We start from the raw sequence: 14967 nt of genomic DNA on the forward strand, positions 1-14967 counted from the left end.
CATTGTAAAGTGTTTTGAAATATTTTATAATAATTTTTCTGAATTCTTTCTCAGGCATTTCCAAGGCCTGCCCTCCTTCTAGAATGGAGTCCAGGTCTACTTCTAGGTCATTTGTCTCAGACATTTTATCTTTTTTCTGGACATGAGCTGATATGGTCATCTGCTTTTGCTTCTTGGACATGTTGAATGTTTATCTGTAGCCTTAATACTTAATTGAGTATGTGTTTTGGTAATTTTTTATGCTTTCTTATTGCTTCCAGGAAGATGTGATCAGGATGTGGGCTTCCCTTTTCACTCTTTTTATTGTTTAACTCAGAGTAACTTTCACACATGTTGTCTGTTTCCCTGGTATATGGCAGCTGGTATTGGTTCTTGCCTGGGTTTTGGTGTTTTATAGAGTGTGATTGTAGCTTGGCTATATGGCAGTGGTTGCTGACTCTTCTTGTGTAATATAGGGAGACAAAGAGTATTCCAAAGGCTGAAAGGGGGCTATATAACAGCAAACCAACACCAGTTGGGTAAAAAAAAAAAAAAAAAGAAAAAGAAAAAGAAAAAACAGTACCAGCAAAAAGAAGACTGAATATTGCAGTCTCTGATCATAGAAAAGGGAGGGGAGGGACAGAAGAAAAAGAGGGGGGAAAAAAATCTATAGCTTAATATAAGTATGTCTTTAATGTCCTAAGTTCCTGCCTTCAAAGCTGCACAAGAGATTTTGCCTTAAAATCTCTTTCCGTCCGTTTAGCCCCCTCCTCTTTCCCGTGATAAGAAAACAGAACAAAAAGGGAACAGATCAGCACCTCCGCTTTGGCTGAGTATCTGTGCATATTTGTGGCAGAAAAACCCACCAGTGGTGATGATGGGGTGTGGCAACTCGTCTCAGGCTCTCCCTCTATTCTCCAGAATGTAGGTGGGCAAACAGTGAACACGCCAATTACCACATACCAAATGTAAAAAAAAAAAAAATCAGAACAAAGCAAAACTGACAAAGTATATTGTCCACCTTTCTCCTAAGGTTCCTCTGTGGTGTTTCTACTCCCCCTATTTTGTCCAGCTGCTTGGTCTCGCCCAGGATGTGGGCTCAGGCCTCTGAGCCCGGCATGGCAGATTCAAAACTACGTGATTTTTTACTTCAGCGCCAAAATCCACAAGCTATAAGCCTTCAAACCTTTAAAATATTCCTATCTCTGTGGTTCTGAGTTTTGGAGCTCTGGCCTGGCTCTGCTTTGCCTGGTATTCTGTGTTATTGCTGAAGGCGACCTTCACTGCACCTCTACCCTAGCCGCCATTGAAATATTTTGACATGCAAAACTCTATTGTATTTCATCAGTAGTATCCATTGCATATTATTTTATATAGGGGCTGAAGACACCTATGGCTTCATACCTATTGCCTAGATCTGATCCTTTGAACCACTGTGGCCATAATGACATTTTCCTTCAGTGTCTTCTATCTCTTTTTTTCTTGTTGGTGTCCCCTCTCCGATTTTCCTCATGTGCATTGCCCTCGTGGTGCTCTCGCTTGCTTGGTACCATGTTAAAACCTGTTCTCTGTGAGGGGTTTGTTGTTCGTTGTTATTGAGTAAGTTACAATTCATGGTGACTTTATGTCTAACAGGATGAAATACTGCCTGGTGACCACGGGTCTATTTGTGCTAATGTGTCAATCCATCTTACTGAGGTTTTCCCTCATTTTTGCTGATCTCTATTTTACCAAAAGGATCTCTGGTGATGGGCTTAGTGGGTTACAATTTGGGCTGTTAACCAAAAGATCAGCAGTCTGAATTTACCAGCTGCTTCACAGGAGAAAGAGCTTTCTGTTCTCATAAAGATTTATAGACTTGGAAACCCTATACATGGTCACTGTGAGTCGGAACTGACTTGACAACACACAGTCACCACCACCATTTTACTGAACATGATGTTTTTTGTTTTTTCTAATTGTTGGTCTTTCCAGATGATATGCCTATAGTAAGTGAAACAGTCTTGCCATCCTATTTCTAAGCAGTAAGAGATTGGATGAACTCATTTACACTGAATCATAAGTGATCCAATAACAATGCAAAGCATGGATTTTCCTAGAGATCTTTGCATTACAATTTAGGAGAAAATCCTAAGGCAAAAGATTCCTGAATAATGGTGCGAGCATGTCTCTGAATCCTCTGAGGTTTTGCTCTGAATTTTGCATATGTTTATTCATATGTGTACTTTTCTTGAGCTATGGTCCATATTCACCAAAGGTACTCATGAACCAATACATTTTAGGAGCAGTTTTAAGGGACAAAACAGAAATACAAACAGTGAAATTTGAAACTGTAATTCCAAGATTCCATGAGAACAAGGACCAACTCTATCTTGCACTTATCATGTATTGCATCACTTATTGCATCCCCAGTGCCAAGAACGTAGTAAGTAGTCTATCAATAAATTTTATGTTCATCACTTATCCATACAAGGTATATTTATTGTTAAGTAAATGAATGAAAGAGTAAAGGACAACAGCTAGCAGAAAGGGAGAAGTATTCTTTGCCCATTAGGCCCTTCCTGGCATTCACATAGTTGGTTCCATTTCTGTTTCAATTACCCAATTAGTCCCTCTGACAGCTATTAATATCCCTTATGAGCATCCATCTGTGAATCTGAATGTAGAGGAACACCTCAGGCATCTGCCTTGTTTGGGAACCCTTTAGCACAAGGACAAAGATTCACTGTTCTTTTTTTTCTCTTCCCATTGCCACTTTTATGTTTGGTCTTCACCAGTGTCATTCATTTCCAGGCAGCAGCAGGCGGCAAAGGTGACACTGCTTTTGGCAGTAGTGGCTGCTGCTCAGCAGAGACCTGTCCAATTATGCCCTGGGAATTTTGAGGTTAAGGGCTCTTGTCCCCAGCAGATATGGGCTCTCAGATTGTCTGCTGACAAAACCATCTGCACGTAGACAGATGCAGAATGACTGAGAAATCCAGTTCTGTGTCAGACCACTAGAGGGAGGGCCAGGACAGGTCCAAGCACGATGCAGAGGCCTGAAAAGTCAGCAATGTTTGCATAGATTGGGCCTCCTCGGCAACTGGAAATTGGATAATCTATTTGCTGGTATGGATTTAATGTTAAGAGAGGCTTTAGGCAGGAGGCTTCAAAAAAAAATTCATGGAAAATCTTTTCATTTCATTTTTTCCATGAACTATTTGAAGCCTCTTGCTATCTGGGAAAGAACAGTGCTGAGATGTTCTAAAACAAAATTTATGAATTGAATGAGGAATTATTGTCATGCAAATGAACTTTGTAGCTCTGAACATTTTACTTCTGTGGGTCTGATGATTTCTATGGTGTTTTCTGGAAGTATGGGAAGGGGGCTGAGTTGAGAAGAAACGGGATGTCCAGAGATCTGATGGGCACACTGAGGGAGAATGAAAGAACTGGGAGGGGGCCCTCAGCTCAGGAAAATGGAATAAGGACCTTAGTGTCCAGATCCAAGGGAAATTCTCCTTATAGAATCCTTCCACTTAGAACCCAGGGGATAGTGAGTGAGTGAGTCATCCAAATGGAAGGGTGAAGTTGGGGAAGTCTCAGCCTAGGAGGAGGGTGGTATGGTGTGTACATCAAGGGCTGGGGATATGGGATACAGGCAGGTAAGGAATGGCCCCAAATCACATTAAGTAGCAAAATAGGCTTAAGATCAAGGTAGTCTGACTACTCCTGTGGACATGCTCTCTTTAATCATTGTACTATATTTGAGAAAATAGCACTATTGTCATGTTACTTATGGCAGACCTTCCTCTCTAAACTAGACTTCAGACCCCTTTTATAATCTTTAAAGTACCAAGTCCTTTAGAGCACCAAGTCCTTGTAGATTTACAGAATTTGGAAAAAAATAAAAGATAGGTGGCTGATTAAAATGAGATTACCAGCAGGTCTTCATAGGTTCTACATCACCCAAGGGAGGTGGGCACTATTAAAATGGCCTTTGTGGTTCTGAATGTTTGCTTTCTCTTTAGTGAAATGTGGCGAACTCTGATTGGTTTCTTGACAATACTTTGGCAACAGAGAAAAGTACAAGCAGTGATGAGAAAAATCAATATCTAGATTGCTTGAGGGCATCCCAAAGGGAAGAGATAGTTATTAAAATTTGAAATGGCTTTGCTCCAAAGTCATAAAATTTCTACAGCTGGAATTGAGCAACTCTTTAACCTGGAAGGAGGCTATACTATTTCTTAGACTTATTGTAGATTCTGTGGTTTGGACTGTTGTGTGAGACTGGAAGCTGGCAGAGTTTATGTTTTGTTGTATTTTCCAAAGAGTCAAGTCTTGAAAGATAACAGTCAGATGTCAGTGATTCCTGTCCTGAAGGAAGTTAGTGTAGATACAGGACCCACGGTGTCCTCAAGATTATAATGGAATCTTTAGATACTGGAACTGGCAGTCTCAGGAACTAGAGACTGGACAGTTCAGAGTTGCAATTTAACTAGGGAAGAAACAAAGCTGTGCTATGGACCTTGAAGTGAAAGTGCATCTTAGGTGCTTCCTTGTATGGAAGTTGGGGTTAGACTCAAATCCAGGCTTTACGATTTGCTAGCATATAAACTTATCAATACAGTGGGTATTTCTAGGTTGTTCAAATGATTAACAATGATTCGTAGTGGTTACGAATCGGCTGCTAACCAGGCTCATCCAGAGGCACTGCAGAAGAAAGGACTGGTGATCTACAATGGTGCTTCAAAAAGTTTGTGGAAAAATTCTATGATCTTTTGATTCAATTGTTCTGAGAACTTTCAGATTGTACTTCTGAAAGATCACAGTCATTGAAAACCATATCAAACACAATTCTACTTTGAAATCCAAGACTTTCTAACCTGGGGCAGCCCCTTGCATGGTGAGCAGCCCTAGAAGCTCCCAGCCTGCTTCATGGTTCCCAGCTTCACTTTGAAAGCCGTGTAGTGGTTACGAATCGGGCTGTGAATCGCAAGGTCAGCAGTTTGAAACTACCAGCTGTTCCACGGGAGAAAGATGAGGCTTCCTGCTCCCGTAAAGATTTACAGCCTTGGAAACCCTGTACAGGGTCGCTATGAGTCGGAACCGACTCCACGGCACATAACAACAATAACAGTTTCTAGTCAGGTACTTGGCATTTGGCTAGGTTCTCCATCCCCAAGAAACAAAGAAGCTTGCAGCTTCACTGACTTTTTCCTTTCTTCTCCATGTGCCCTGGCCCCAAACGGGGCTTCACTGTCCTGCTCCAGGCCTTCCACCCACCATCCCTGGTCTCAGGCTTTCTGGTCCCTCAATAAAGAGAGGGGTTGTTGTTGTTGTTAAGTGCCGTTAAGTCGGTTCCGACTCATAACGACCTGTATATGGTTTTTGAGGGGTGGCTGGTAAGCTTTTACCGCCGACCTTGTGGCTCAAATCAAACTTGCAGTCCAGTGCATTAACCCACAGTACCATACCAGGACTCCAAAGAGAGAAGTAAATCTCTACTAACTGTAATCACAACCACTGAATTGTCAATTTGCCATACTGTGGTGGTTTGTGTGTTGTTGTGATGCTCAAAGTTTGTTGTTGTTAATTGGCTTTAGTGGTTGGTGTATCATTTTGAATAATAGTTGTATTAATTGGTCTTCCTTATAGGCTTATGGATATTATTCTGTTACTGATCTTGAAATGTTTCTTTTGACAATGAATGCAACACCATCCCTCTTCAATTTGTCATTCCCAGAATAGTAAATCATGATAGCCTGATTCTAAATGGCCGACACAAGGAGCTCTGGTAGTGTAGTGATTACTAATTGGGCTGATAACCTCAAAGTCAGCCGTTCAAACCTACCAGCTGTTCTGTGGGAGAAAGAAGAGGCTTTCTGTACCCATAAAGATTTATGGTCTTGGAAACCCTACACAGGGTCCTGTGAGTTTGAAGTGACTCCCTGGCACACAACCACCACCACCACCACCACCACCACCAGTCTATTTCAGTTCACTAATGCCAAGGATATCAGTCTTCAAGCATTTCATTTTTGACAACTTCCAATTTTCTTTGGTTCACACTTTGTACATTCCATGCTCAAATTTTGATGGACAGTTGCAGGTGTTTCTTCTCATGCTTAATTTACCTCATCAAGAAATGAAGATCCCAAAAGTTTGGTTCTATCCAGGTCATTAAGGTTGACTCTACTTTGGGGAGGTAGATCTTCCCTAATTGTATTTTGAGTGCCTTTCTATCTTTCAAATCTTTCAGTCTTTCAAAGAGAGGCTCATCTTCTCGCACTATATCAGACAATGTTCCATGCTATTCTTAAGGTTTTCAGTGGCTAATTTTTCAGAAGTGATTCATATCTTCCTTCTTCCTAGTCTGTCTTAGTCTGGAAGCTCTGTTGAAACCAGTCCATCATGAGTTACCTGCTGGCATTTGAAATAGGGGTGGCATAGCTTCCAGCATCACAACACACAAGCCACCACAGTATGACAAACTGAGAGATGAGTGGTGGTAATTGTGATTAGCAGATATTTATTTCTTCCTTCATTGAGGGTCCAGAGAGTCACCTCAGATCCTGAGGCCCAGGGCTGGAGTGTGAGCCTGGAGTGGGACTGGGACACCCCCTCTGGAACCAGGGCATGGGAGAAGAAAGAGGACAATGCCACTGAAGACACAGCTTATTCTTTCTTGGAGAAAAAACAACTGGACCAATAAATAACATCATGATCAGTGGAGACTAGATTGACATTATAAAGGATTTCATTTTACTGGGATCCACAATGATTGCTAATGGGGGCAGAAGCCAAGAAATCAAATACATATTACATTGGGTAAACCTGCAGCAAGAGATCTCTTTAAAGTTTTAAAGAACAGAGATGTCATGTTCAGGATTAAAGTGAACCTGACCTAAGCCATGGTATTTACAATCACCTCACATGTATGTGAAAACTGGACAATGAATAAGGAAGAGCAGAGAGGAACTGATGCTTCTGAATTACAGTTTTGGTGAAGAATACTGAATATCCCATGGACTGCCAGAGGAATGAACAAATGCTTCCTGAAAGAAGTATAGTTAGAATGCTCCATAGAAGGGAGGATAGCGAGAGTTTGTCGGAAGTACTTTGGACATGATATCAGGAAGGACCAGTCCCCCTGGAGAAGGCTGTCATGTTTGGCAAAGTAGAGGGTTTGTGAAAAAAAGGAAGACCCTCAAGGAGATGGACTGACACAGTGTCTGCAACAGTGGCCTCAGACATAGGAAAGATTGTGAGGAGGGCAGCTATTAGTTAGAACCAACTCAAAGGCATATAACAACAATAAGGTACAATACTACCAGCTGCCTTCGTTCAACAAAGGCCAACCTGGAGTGATCTGTGCTGCACTGTATCTCGTGGATAACTCTATCAAGAAGTGAACTGTCCTTTGGCACAGAAATGCAGATTGCCACAGGATCATATATCCATACTACCAGTAGCTCTGCATCCAGCACAGAGTGTTGAAAAATGGATTGGTACAACTCGGCGCTCTTGAGTTCTGCCCTAGAATGTACACTGAATAGATTCATGATGAAGCATGTTGACAACTAAGTATTTGGATTGAGACAGTCTGTGATGCTTCTATGAAGGAGGACTAGTTTGTATTCAGTGGTTTCCCTTTCTGTAAAGTTTCCCTCACATCATGGCCCTCCTACAAGTGATATTCACTATTAAAGTGGAGATGCTGCAAGTGGAATTAAATATACACGATTGTCTATAGTACTTAAACAGATTTGGATATTTTTTTTGAAATCAGGTTGCTCAATCTCAGGATCCCACAGGGTTGATTTCCAATGGTCAACATACATTCCCAGGGGATCCTAAAACAACAGGTACTATTCAGAATAGGTGGACATGACTCCAGATATTTGTAATGATACAGACTCCATTTAGGCCACCTCTCTCAGCCCCATCCCAATTCAAGATGCTTTCTTCAGCTGCAGCAGTAGGTGGAATTAAAAACAATAACAGCAACAACCAAATACCTGCCAGAAGGTGGTGACAGGAGAGGTGGAGCTGACGATTTCCACCCTTCCTAGCAAATGTCACTGAGCGCAGTGGGAAACACCACATCCCTGCATTAGATGACAAGAAAATCTCTCCATTTTCTACTGTCACCAGGAGCAATCAGCCACCAGATGACCATAGAGAAAATGACAAATGCCTCAGCATGAATATTGCCATCTTTGGCAGGGGTGTGGTGTAGGATGCCAGGCATAGGAAGTGGAAAATCAGGCCCAGAGGTTCTTTGCCTGCTTCCCCTTATAGAAACATATGAAGAGTGAAGGTAGATTATTCATTCTTTTAGTAAATTTTCAGAGGTCTTGATCTATTCTTGAGTTATTAAGAGAGAGACAGAGAGAAAAGGAGAGAAAGGGAGAGAGAGAATGAAAATGATCTGTATTCTATTTCAAAAGCAACAGATGAACTGAATTTCTGAGCTCTCAGGGACCTTGTGAGTTTATCCTGTTCATCTGCAGATATCCAGACTCACAGGATATCAAAGCTGGCAGGGACATTAAAGACCATCAGTTTTAACCCCCTCACTTTCTGGATAAAGAAACTGAGACCCAAAAGAAGGAAAGTGAGTCACACAAGGTCACACAGTTGTAAATGACAGAACCAAGACTAGAGTGCCTGGTATTGTGACTCATAGTTTTTTGTTTTTGTGTGTTTATCTTATACTCCCCTCTCTTGTACCTCATCTAAGTACCTATGATCTAAACCATAACAGTAAATTATTATTTTTTCAACTCTCCAAAAAGAGAGAGAGATTCTATCTAACTACACGGGAGAATATATTTCATTGCCACTTATGGTTGGAAAGTTCTCTCAAGCAGATAACTCAAAAGTCTCCAGCTTCAACATAAACCCATTTTTCTTTGGTAGAAATGGATCACAGATATTCACTATCACCAACAATGTTTAACAAATGTGAGCGGGTGTTATATGTGTATATGTATAATACTAATAATTTAAGCTTCTTTTCTAGAAATGACTTCTCAGTGACAAATCACATCTGAAAAATGGCATTTAGAAAGAAATACACAATCCAGGGCTTTCACTTCTGTGCTGCAGCAAAAGCTTCCAGCAACAGATGGATTTACAGGAGTGATACAATATCTTAATAGAAACTTAACACAAAAATTCCCTGGTGCCTATCTCAGTAGGACCTCAGAGAAAACAAAACTCTTTTGCTAGAAGAACCAGAAATTCCTTTTCTAGAAATGATTGGCAGATCATAAGAAAACAAGGTGAAGTTAGATATTCAGTTTGGCTTTAAGTAACAGGTTATAGCACCTGGAGTGATCCCATATCCTATACCTTTGCCATTTCTACTCTACAGTAATGAACACCGCTAATCAAATGGTAAAATGATTCAGATAGGATCTCAACTTGAGAGGATCTCACAGTGGAGGGCAGTTATTCATGTCTGCTTGGTCAGAAAAATAGCCACTCTCTGTCTGAAGTGGTCATCCTTGTCCTTGTCAAGACATCTTAGCTCTACAAGGGAAATATTTGCAATGAAGAAGGAGATTGGGTACCTCTGCCTATAGCACTCCCATCAGCTGAATCAACCAAAGCAGTTAGTGAGGTGACATATTATAGCCAAATTGTGCTCATTGCCCTTGAAATCACTTTACTAAGTAAGGCAAGAAAATGGATACAGAAATTTTAAAATATTTTCAACAGGTAGACAAAAAGTTTTATTAGCTAGAACATGCTTTTCTGTATTATTAAGATTCAGTGGACTAAGAATCTAAACAAACTTTAAGTTGCTGTGGAAAGAAATAATTCAGTCGAACAACTAGAAATGCAAATGTAAAATAATTTAAGCTGATTGAGTTTCCAATGGGCTTCATGTCAATGTGACCACTCCTGAACCCAAGGTGACCACCTTTGTAAAGCAAGGAGCTACTCACAGCAATAAGCTGGTAGGAGTTGTTCATCATGGCGATCAGCATGTTCAGTAGCACTACCAAGGAGATGACGTTGTATGTCCCAAACATGGTAGCTCCCACAAACTCTGTGAACTCATGTCTGGCTTTCACGTTAGTGACATAGAGATTTAAAAGGCCGAATACAGACCAGAAGAGTGACTGGAGGGTTTCAAAGAGCCTAAAAGAAACCAAAGAACAGGTTATTTTATTCTTTTGGAAAAGCATGAGAAGGATTAAACGTGAGGTGATTTGCTTAATAAGGGGGTTGCCAAATTTACAACCCAGCAGATAGACTGATGATCGCATATACTTGGGTCTCTCCCATAAACAAATCAGCCAGACCTGACTCCTCATTATTCCTAATATAGAATGTTTGCTTTCCACCTCTATGGCTTCTGCTTTGCCCTTCCACCTGAAACATAATCTTCCAGGCCTATAAGAGCCTCAGAATCCAAGCCTCATATCCTATAATCTTCCAAGACTGATCTCAACAACCACTTCTGCCACCTAACTTTCTCTTTCATCTTCAGTCCATGTGATTTACCCTATTCCACTTACATAAAGGCACTTAAAGAAGGTGGAGCTTGGGTTAGATTGCTCTGTGTTGAAAATCTCAGCTCTGACATTATTAGCTGAGTGAACATGAGCAAGTCATTTAACTTCCCTGTGCCTCAGTTTTCTCAGTTTCTTTATTGGATTATTAATGAGAATCAAATGAGAAATATGAGTGCTTATAATGTTTCCTGGCACAATCAGTGCTATCTTGACTATAGTTCATTTAGAGCATCAGTTTATTATGTTATTTGCTAGTTATTCTATGTGTGTCTCCAAATAGTTAGGGACCATTTCTGATATTTCTTTCATAGCTTTCATAGGGCCCAGAAGGGTGAAAAGTTCAATGAAAAAGCTTAAGAATTCTTGGATTAATATTTTATATGGATTTATATGGATTTTTATACTTTAATAAATATTTAAAGATATTATAATATTTATATGGATTCCTCCTTGGAGGCCAAGATGGCCAAACTTCATCTCTCATACTTTGTACACATTGTCAGGAGGGATCAGTCGCTGGAACAGGATATCATGTTTGGTAAGGTGGAGGGTCAGGAAAAAAATGAGGAAGACCCGCAGCGAGATGGATTGGCCAAGTGGCAGCATCAATGGGCTCAAGCGTGGCAAAAATAGTGAGGTTGGCCCAGGATCGGGCAGTGTTTCGTTCTGCTGTGCATAAGGTTGCTAAGTCGGCACTGACTCGATGGCACCTAACAACTTGGATTATTATTAATGACATATTTGCTGTTGTTAAGTACCATTGAGTTGGTTCCTGTATAGTGTTTCCTAGAAACAGCTGCTGGGTTTGAACCACTGACTTACTGGTTAGCAGTCAGTGCTTATCCTACAGCGCAGCATCATGAGAACTTGCTATTCTTGGATATAAACATGATAGGCCATTTAAAATACATTATCATTATGATCCTTATTAATAATGTTCTGTTATTCATGAGAAAACAGAGGTTCAGGGATTGAACGACTTGCCCAAGGTCACACAGCTAGCAAGTATAGAACCAGAATTCAAATCCAAGTCTGTCGGACCTCTTCAAACTACTACTGCATTAGACTACATTTGATTGCTTCACGAAGTATTGTTGCTGTTCATGATTTCCGTGTCTTACAATGATGGCTAGGGTTTCTTTAGTATCATATTCAGAAATATGTAGATGTGGCAATAAAATGCAGCCAGCTCAGCGAGTGGCATAAACCAGCCATTTCCCAAACACATGGAAGAACATAAGAAATGCTACTTTAAGAATGAATGTACTTTTTCAGTTTCTCAAACTGTGTTGTTCTCAATGAGCCAATGAATTTTGAGAGGCTTAGGATTTTATTCTAGCATTCATTTTGAGGATAATGAGAAATGCTTTGAAGAGTCCCTCTGTGTTGAATGCTTCTCCCTTAAATCATTGAAGGGCTGTCTCTTTCTCATCATTTATGTCTTAGCTCAAATCACTAATTACTTTCTACCCCATTACCTTATTTAATTTTCTTTATAGCACTTAACAACAACATAGAACTGAAAACTCATCAAAATTATCTTATGTATTTTTTTGTATAAATTTTTTTTCCATCCCCCCTCACTAGAAGCTCTACAAAGGCAGGCACAAACAGTTACTATGTACTTGGCACTTAATTGTTGTTGTTGTTAAGTGCTGTTGTGTCAGTTCCAAACCATAGCGACCCTATATAGGGTTTCCAATGAGCAGCTGATGAGCTTAAACCACCGACCTTGCAGTTTAAATGACTTTGCAGTCTGGTGCATTAACCCACAGCACCACACCATGCACTTAATAGGTACTCAATAATATTTGTTGAATAAATTAATGAATATATGCCTAGCATTGCTATAACTGTCATCATTGGATCAAAGTATAGATGATTGCAATCCCATTGACAATTGCACATTAGTAGGCTTCATAATGGAGAGAGTTATAGTTCATTTTGATGAAGGCTGTGCTCTGCACTGGTCTGACTCTGGACTGAGGGCTGACTCTGAACATTGCCCTTTGTGGTCCTGACCCTTTCCATCCTTCTAAATTATACTTTTATTATCATCACAAATCTTGGTATCATCACCAAAATTGGTACTTTCAGTATCCAATTGCTTGTGAGCTAGCCTTGAAGAAGAAATTTGATTTTTGTTTGATGAACTTAAGTGCCATTTGGCAAACCATTTGAGAACCAATACCAAGATGAGAATATAGAGTTCACAGGCCAAGGGTATAAAAAACAGAATACAGGGATTCAGAAACAGCAAATGATTTACATTGCCAGGAGATTCTGCTAATTAAAGCCAGGCAGTATGGTAAATCACTGATGCCAGCAGAGTGTCAAAACATGGTGCTCAGGAGTCTGGTTCTGCTAATAGTGCACAGCCAGGATATGACAATACATAATAGGTATCAGTTAGTCAGGGCGGGCCTGAAGCATTGCTTACAATGGCACAAGCAATTACAATGGCACAAGCAATTACAATGGCACAAGCAGCTGGAAAGCAGAAGCCAGGACAGATGTGGTTCAGAAAGTAATGACAACAAAACAGAAGGCAACTGTAGTGAATAGGAGTGATATCCTAAAGTCAAGAAGCAAAGTCTTCAGAAGTTGAAAGACCTTAAATAGGAATGCATTCAGTAAGTTATTTGTTTTGTTCAATTGTCCTTTTAATCATGAGATAACATCCATCTTTATCTATTATGCTGTTTTTTGCCCTAAAGTTTATTTTATCAGAGATTAGTATTGCTACTCATGCTTGTTTTTTATTGCAATTAGCTTGGTATATTTTTTCCCATCCTTTGACTCTTAGTCTGTTTTTGTCTCTGTGTGTAAGGTGTGTCTCTTGCAGGCAGCATATTGAAGGGTGTTGTTTTTGTTATCCATTCTGCCACTCTCTGTCTCTTAATTGGTGCATTTAATCCATTTATATTCAGTGTAATTATCGATAGGCATGGATTAATTACTGCTATTATGTTTGTTTGTTTGTTTCTGGTACTGCTGGTTTCTTTGTTCTGCATGCCTTCCTGTGCTGAGATGATGTTTTTTGTGTTCTTTCTTGTCAGTTTCTTCATGGTTTTAATGTTTCCATGTTCTTCTTGGGTTTTCATTTTCTTGATATGTTGTGAAATATTAATTTCCGTTGAGGTTACCTTATATTCTATTAACTTTTCCCTCCATTTAAAACAGTTTATTGTATCCTGTAATCTACCTGACCCCAACTGCTATCTCTTCTTGGGTAATATAGGGAGAGAAAGAGCCCCCTAAGGGTAAAGAGGGGACCAAAAAATAAAACAGCAACAGCAAAAAAAGACGAATCAGATACTGTAGTCTATAATCGCAGAAAAGAGAAAAGAGGAAAAAAAAAATCTGTAGCAAAATATGTTGTTATTGTTGTGAAGTGCCATCGAGTTGGTTCCGACCCATAGCGACCCCTGTATAGGGGTTTCCGAGGAGCATGAACTGCCGACCTTGCCGTTCAAATGGCTTTGCAGTCTGGTGCATTAACGACTTTAATTCTTGCGACTCGGCGTCTTGCCTTCATGGCCGCCTGAGAAATTTCAAGATGCCACTGTTGGTCATTAAGACGTCACTCAGGCTTTAATTTTCGGCCTGTTTCCTTTTTTAGTCTGTCTCTCTCCCACTCCACAACCCCAGTTCAGACCTTATTTCCTAGTGATAAGCAGTTCAGGACCAGCTGTGGCTATTTTGCACTGCTATAAAAGGAACTCTGGTAGCGAAGTGGTTACAAATCGAGTTGCACACCTTAAGGTCAGCAGTTCGAAACTACCAGCTGTTCTGCAGGAGAAAGATGAGGCTTTCTGCTCCCGTGAAGATTTACAGCCTCGGAAACCCTGTACAGGGTTGCTATGGGTCGGAACCGACTAGATGGTACTTAACAACAACAACATTTAGTTTAGTTTTTTTTTTTAATGTTTTATTGTGAATAATATGATAGTTTACATGAGAGAACTTTAGTTTTACATTCATTCCATCGTATATCATTTCATTGCCATGGTTCCAATCCCCTCCATGGATCATCTTCCGACCAAAGGGTATATCCTAGAAACCCATCCTCTACCCTTTCCACCCCCACCCCCCCAGTCTTCGGCCCACAGTCCCTCTCCGTCTCTGGATCCAAAGTCCCCAGCCGCTTCATCACTCCATGTCATTGTCTCTGTCTCCATCTCAGGCATCTCTGCTTCTCTGGGTAGGGTCCCGCTCTCGGTTCTTCTCCGTTGGTGGTCCCAGAGACCTCCGCTCCTAGACTGGAGAAATAATCACTCCTTTCCTTGCATTTCCAACCCTCACAATCAGTCTTGACAACCATTATTCACTACAGTATCGCGAATAACCCGTCTGTATTTCATTTCATTAGCTCCGCCTAGACAGATTGGATAGTACTCACTGGTGATTCTGCCTTCCTCCATGCCCCCTAGCTCTAGGTTCCCTCTTGAAAGCTTGTAAGCCAGTCACTTCTTGC

At 40.6% G+C, this 14967-nt stretch overlaps 1 protein-coding gene across 1 annotated transcript in view; it reads right to left on the minus strand.

Moving 5' to 3' along the window:
• Positions 1–14967, minus strand: part of TRPC5 (transient receptor potential cation channel, subfamily C, member 5) — a 244509-nt gene that overhangs the window by 33898 nt on the left and 195644 nt on the right. Inside the window, exon 6 of the mRNA XM_006873253.1 lies at positions 9918–10113. Within this exon, the coding sequence (XP_006873315.1) occupies positions 9918–10113 (196 nt within the window). The remainder of the gene's footprint in view (positions 1–9917; positions 10114–14967) is intronic.

Source organism: Chrysochloris asiatica, unplaced genomic scaffold, assembly GCF_000296735.1.
Source record: "Chrysochloris asiatica unplaced genomic scaffold, ChrAsi1.0 scaffold00231, whole genome shotgun sequence".
In the NCBI taxonomy this organism is placed as follows: Eukaryota; Metazoa; Chordata; class Mammalia; order Afrosoricida; family Chrysochloridae; genus Chrysochloris; species Chrysochloris asiatica.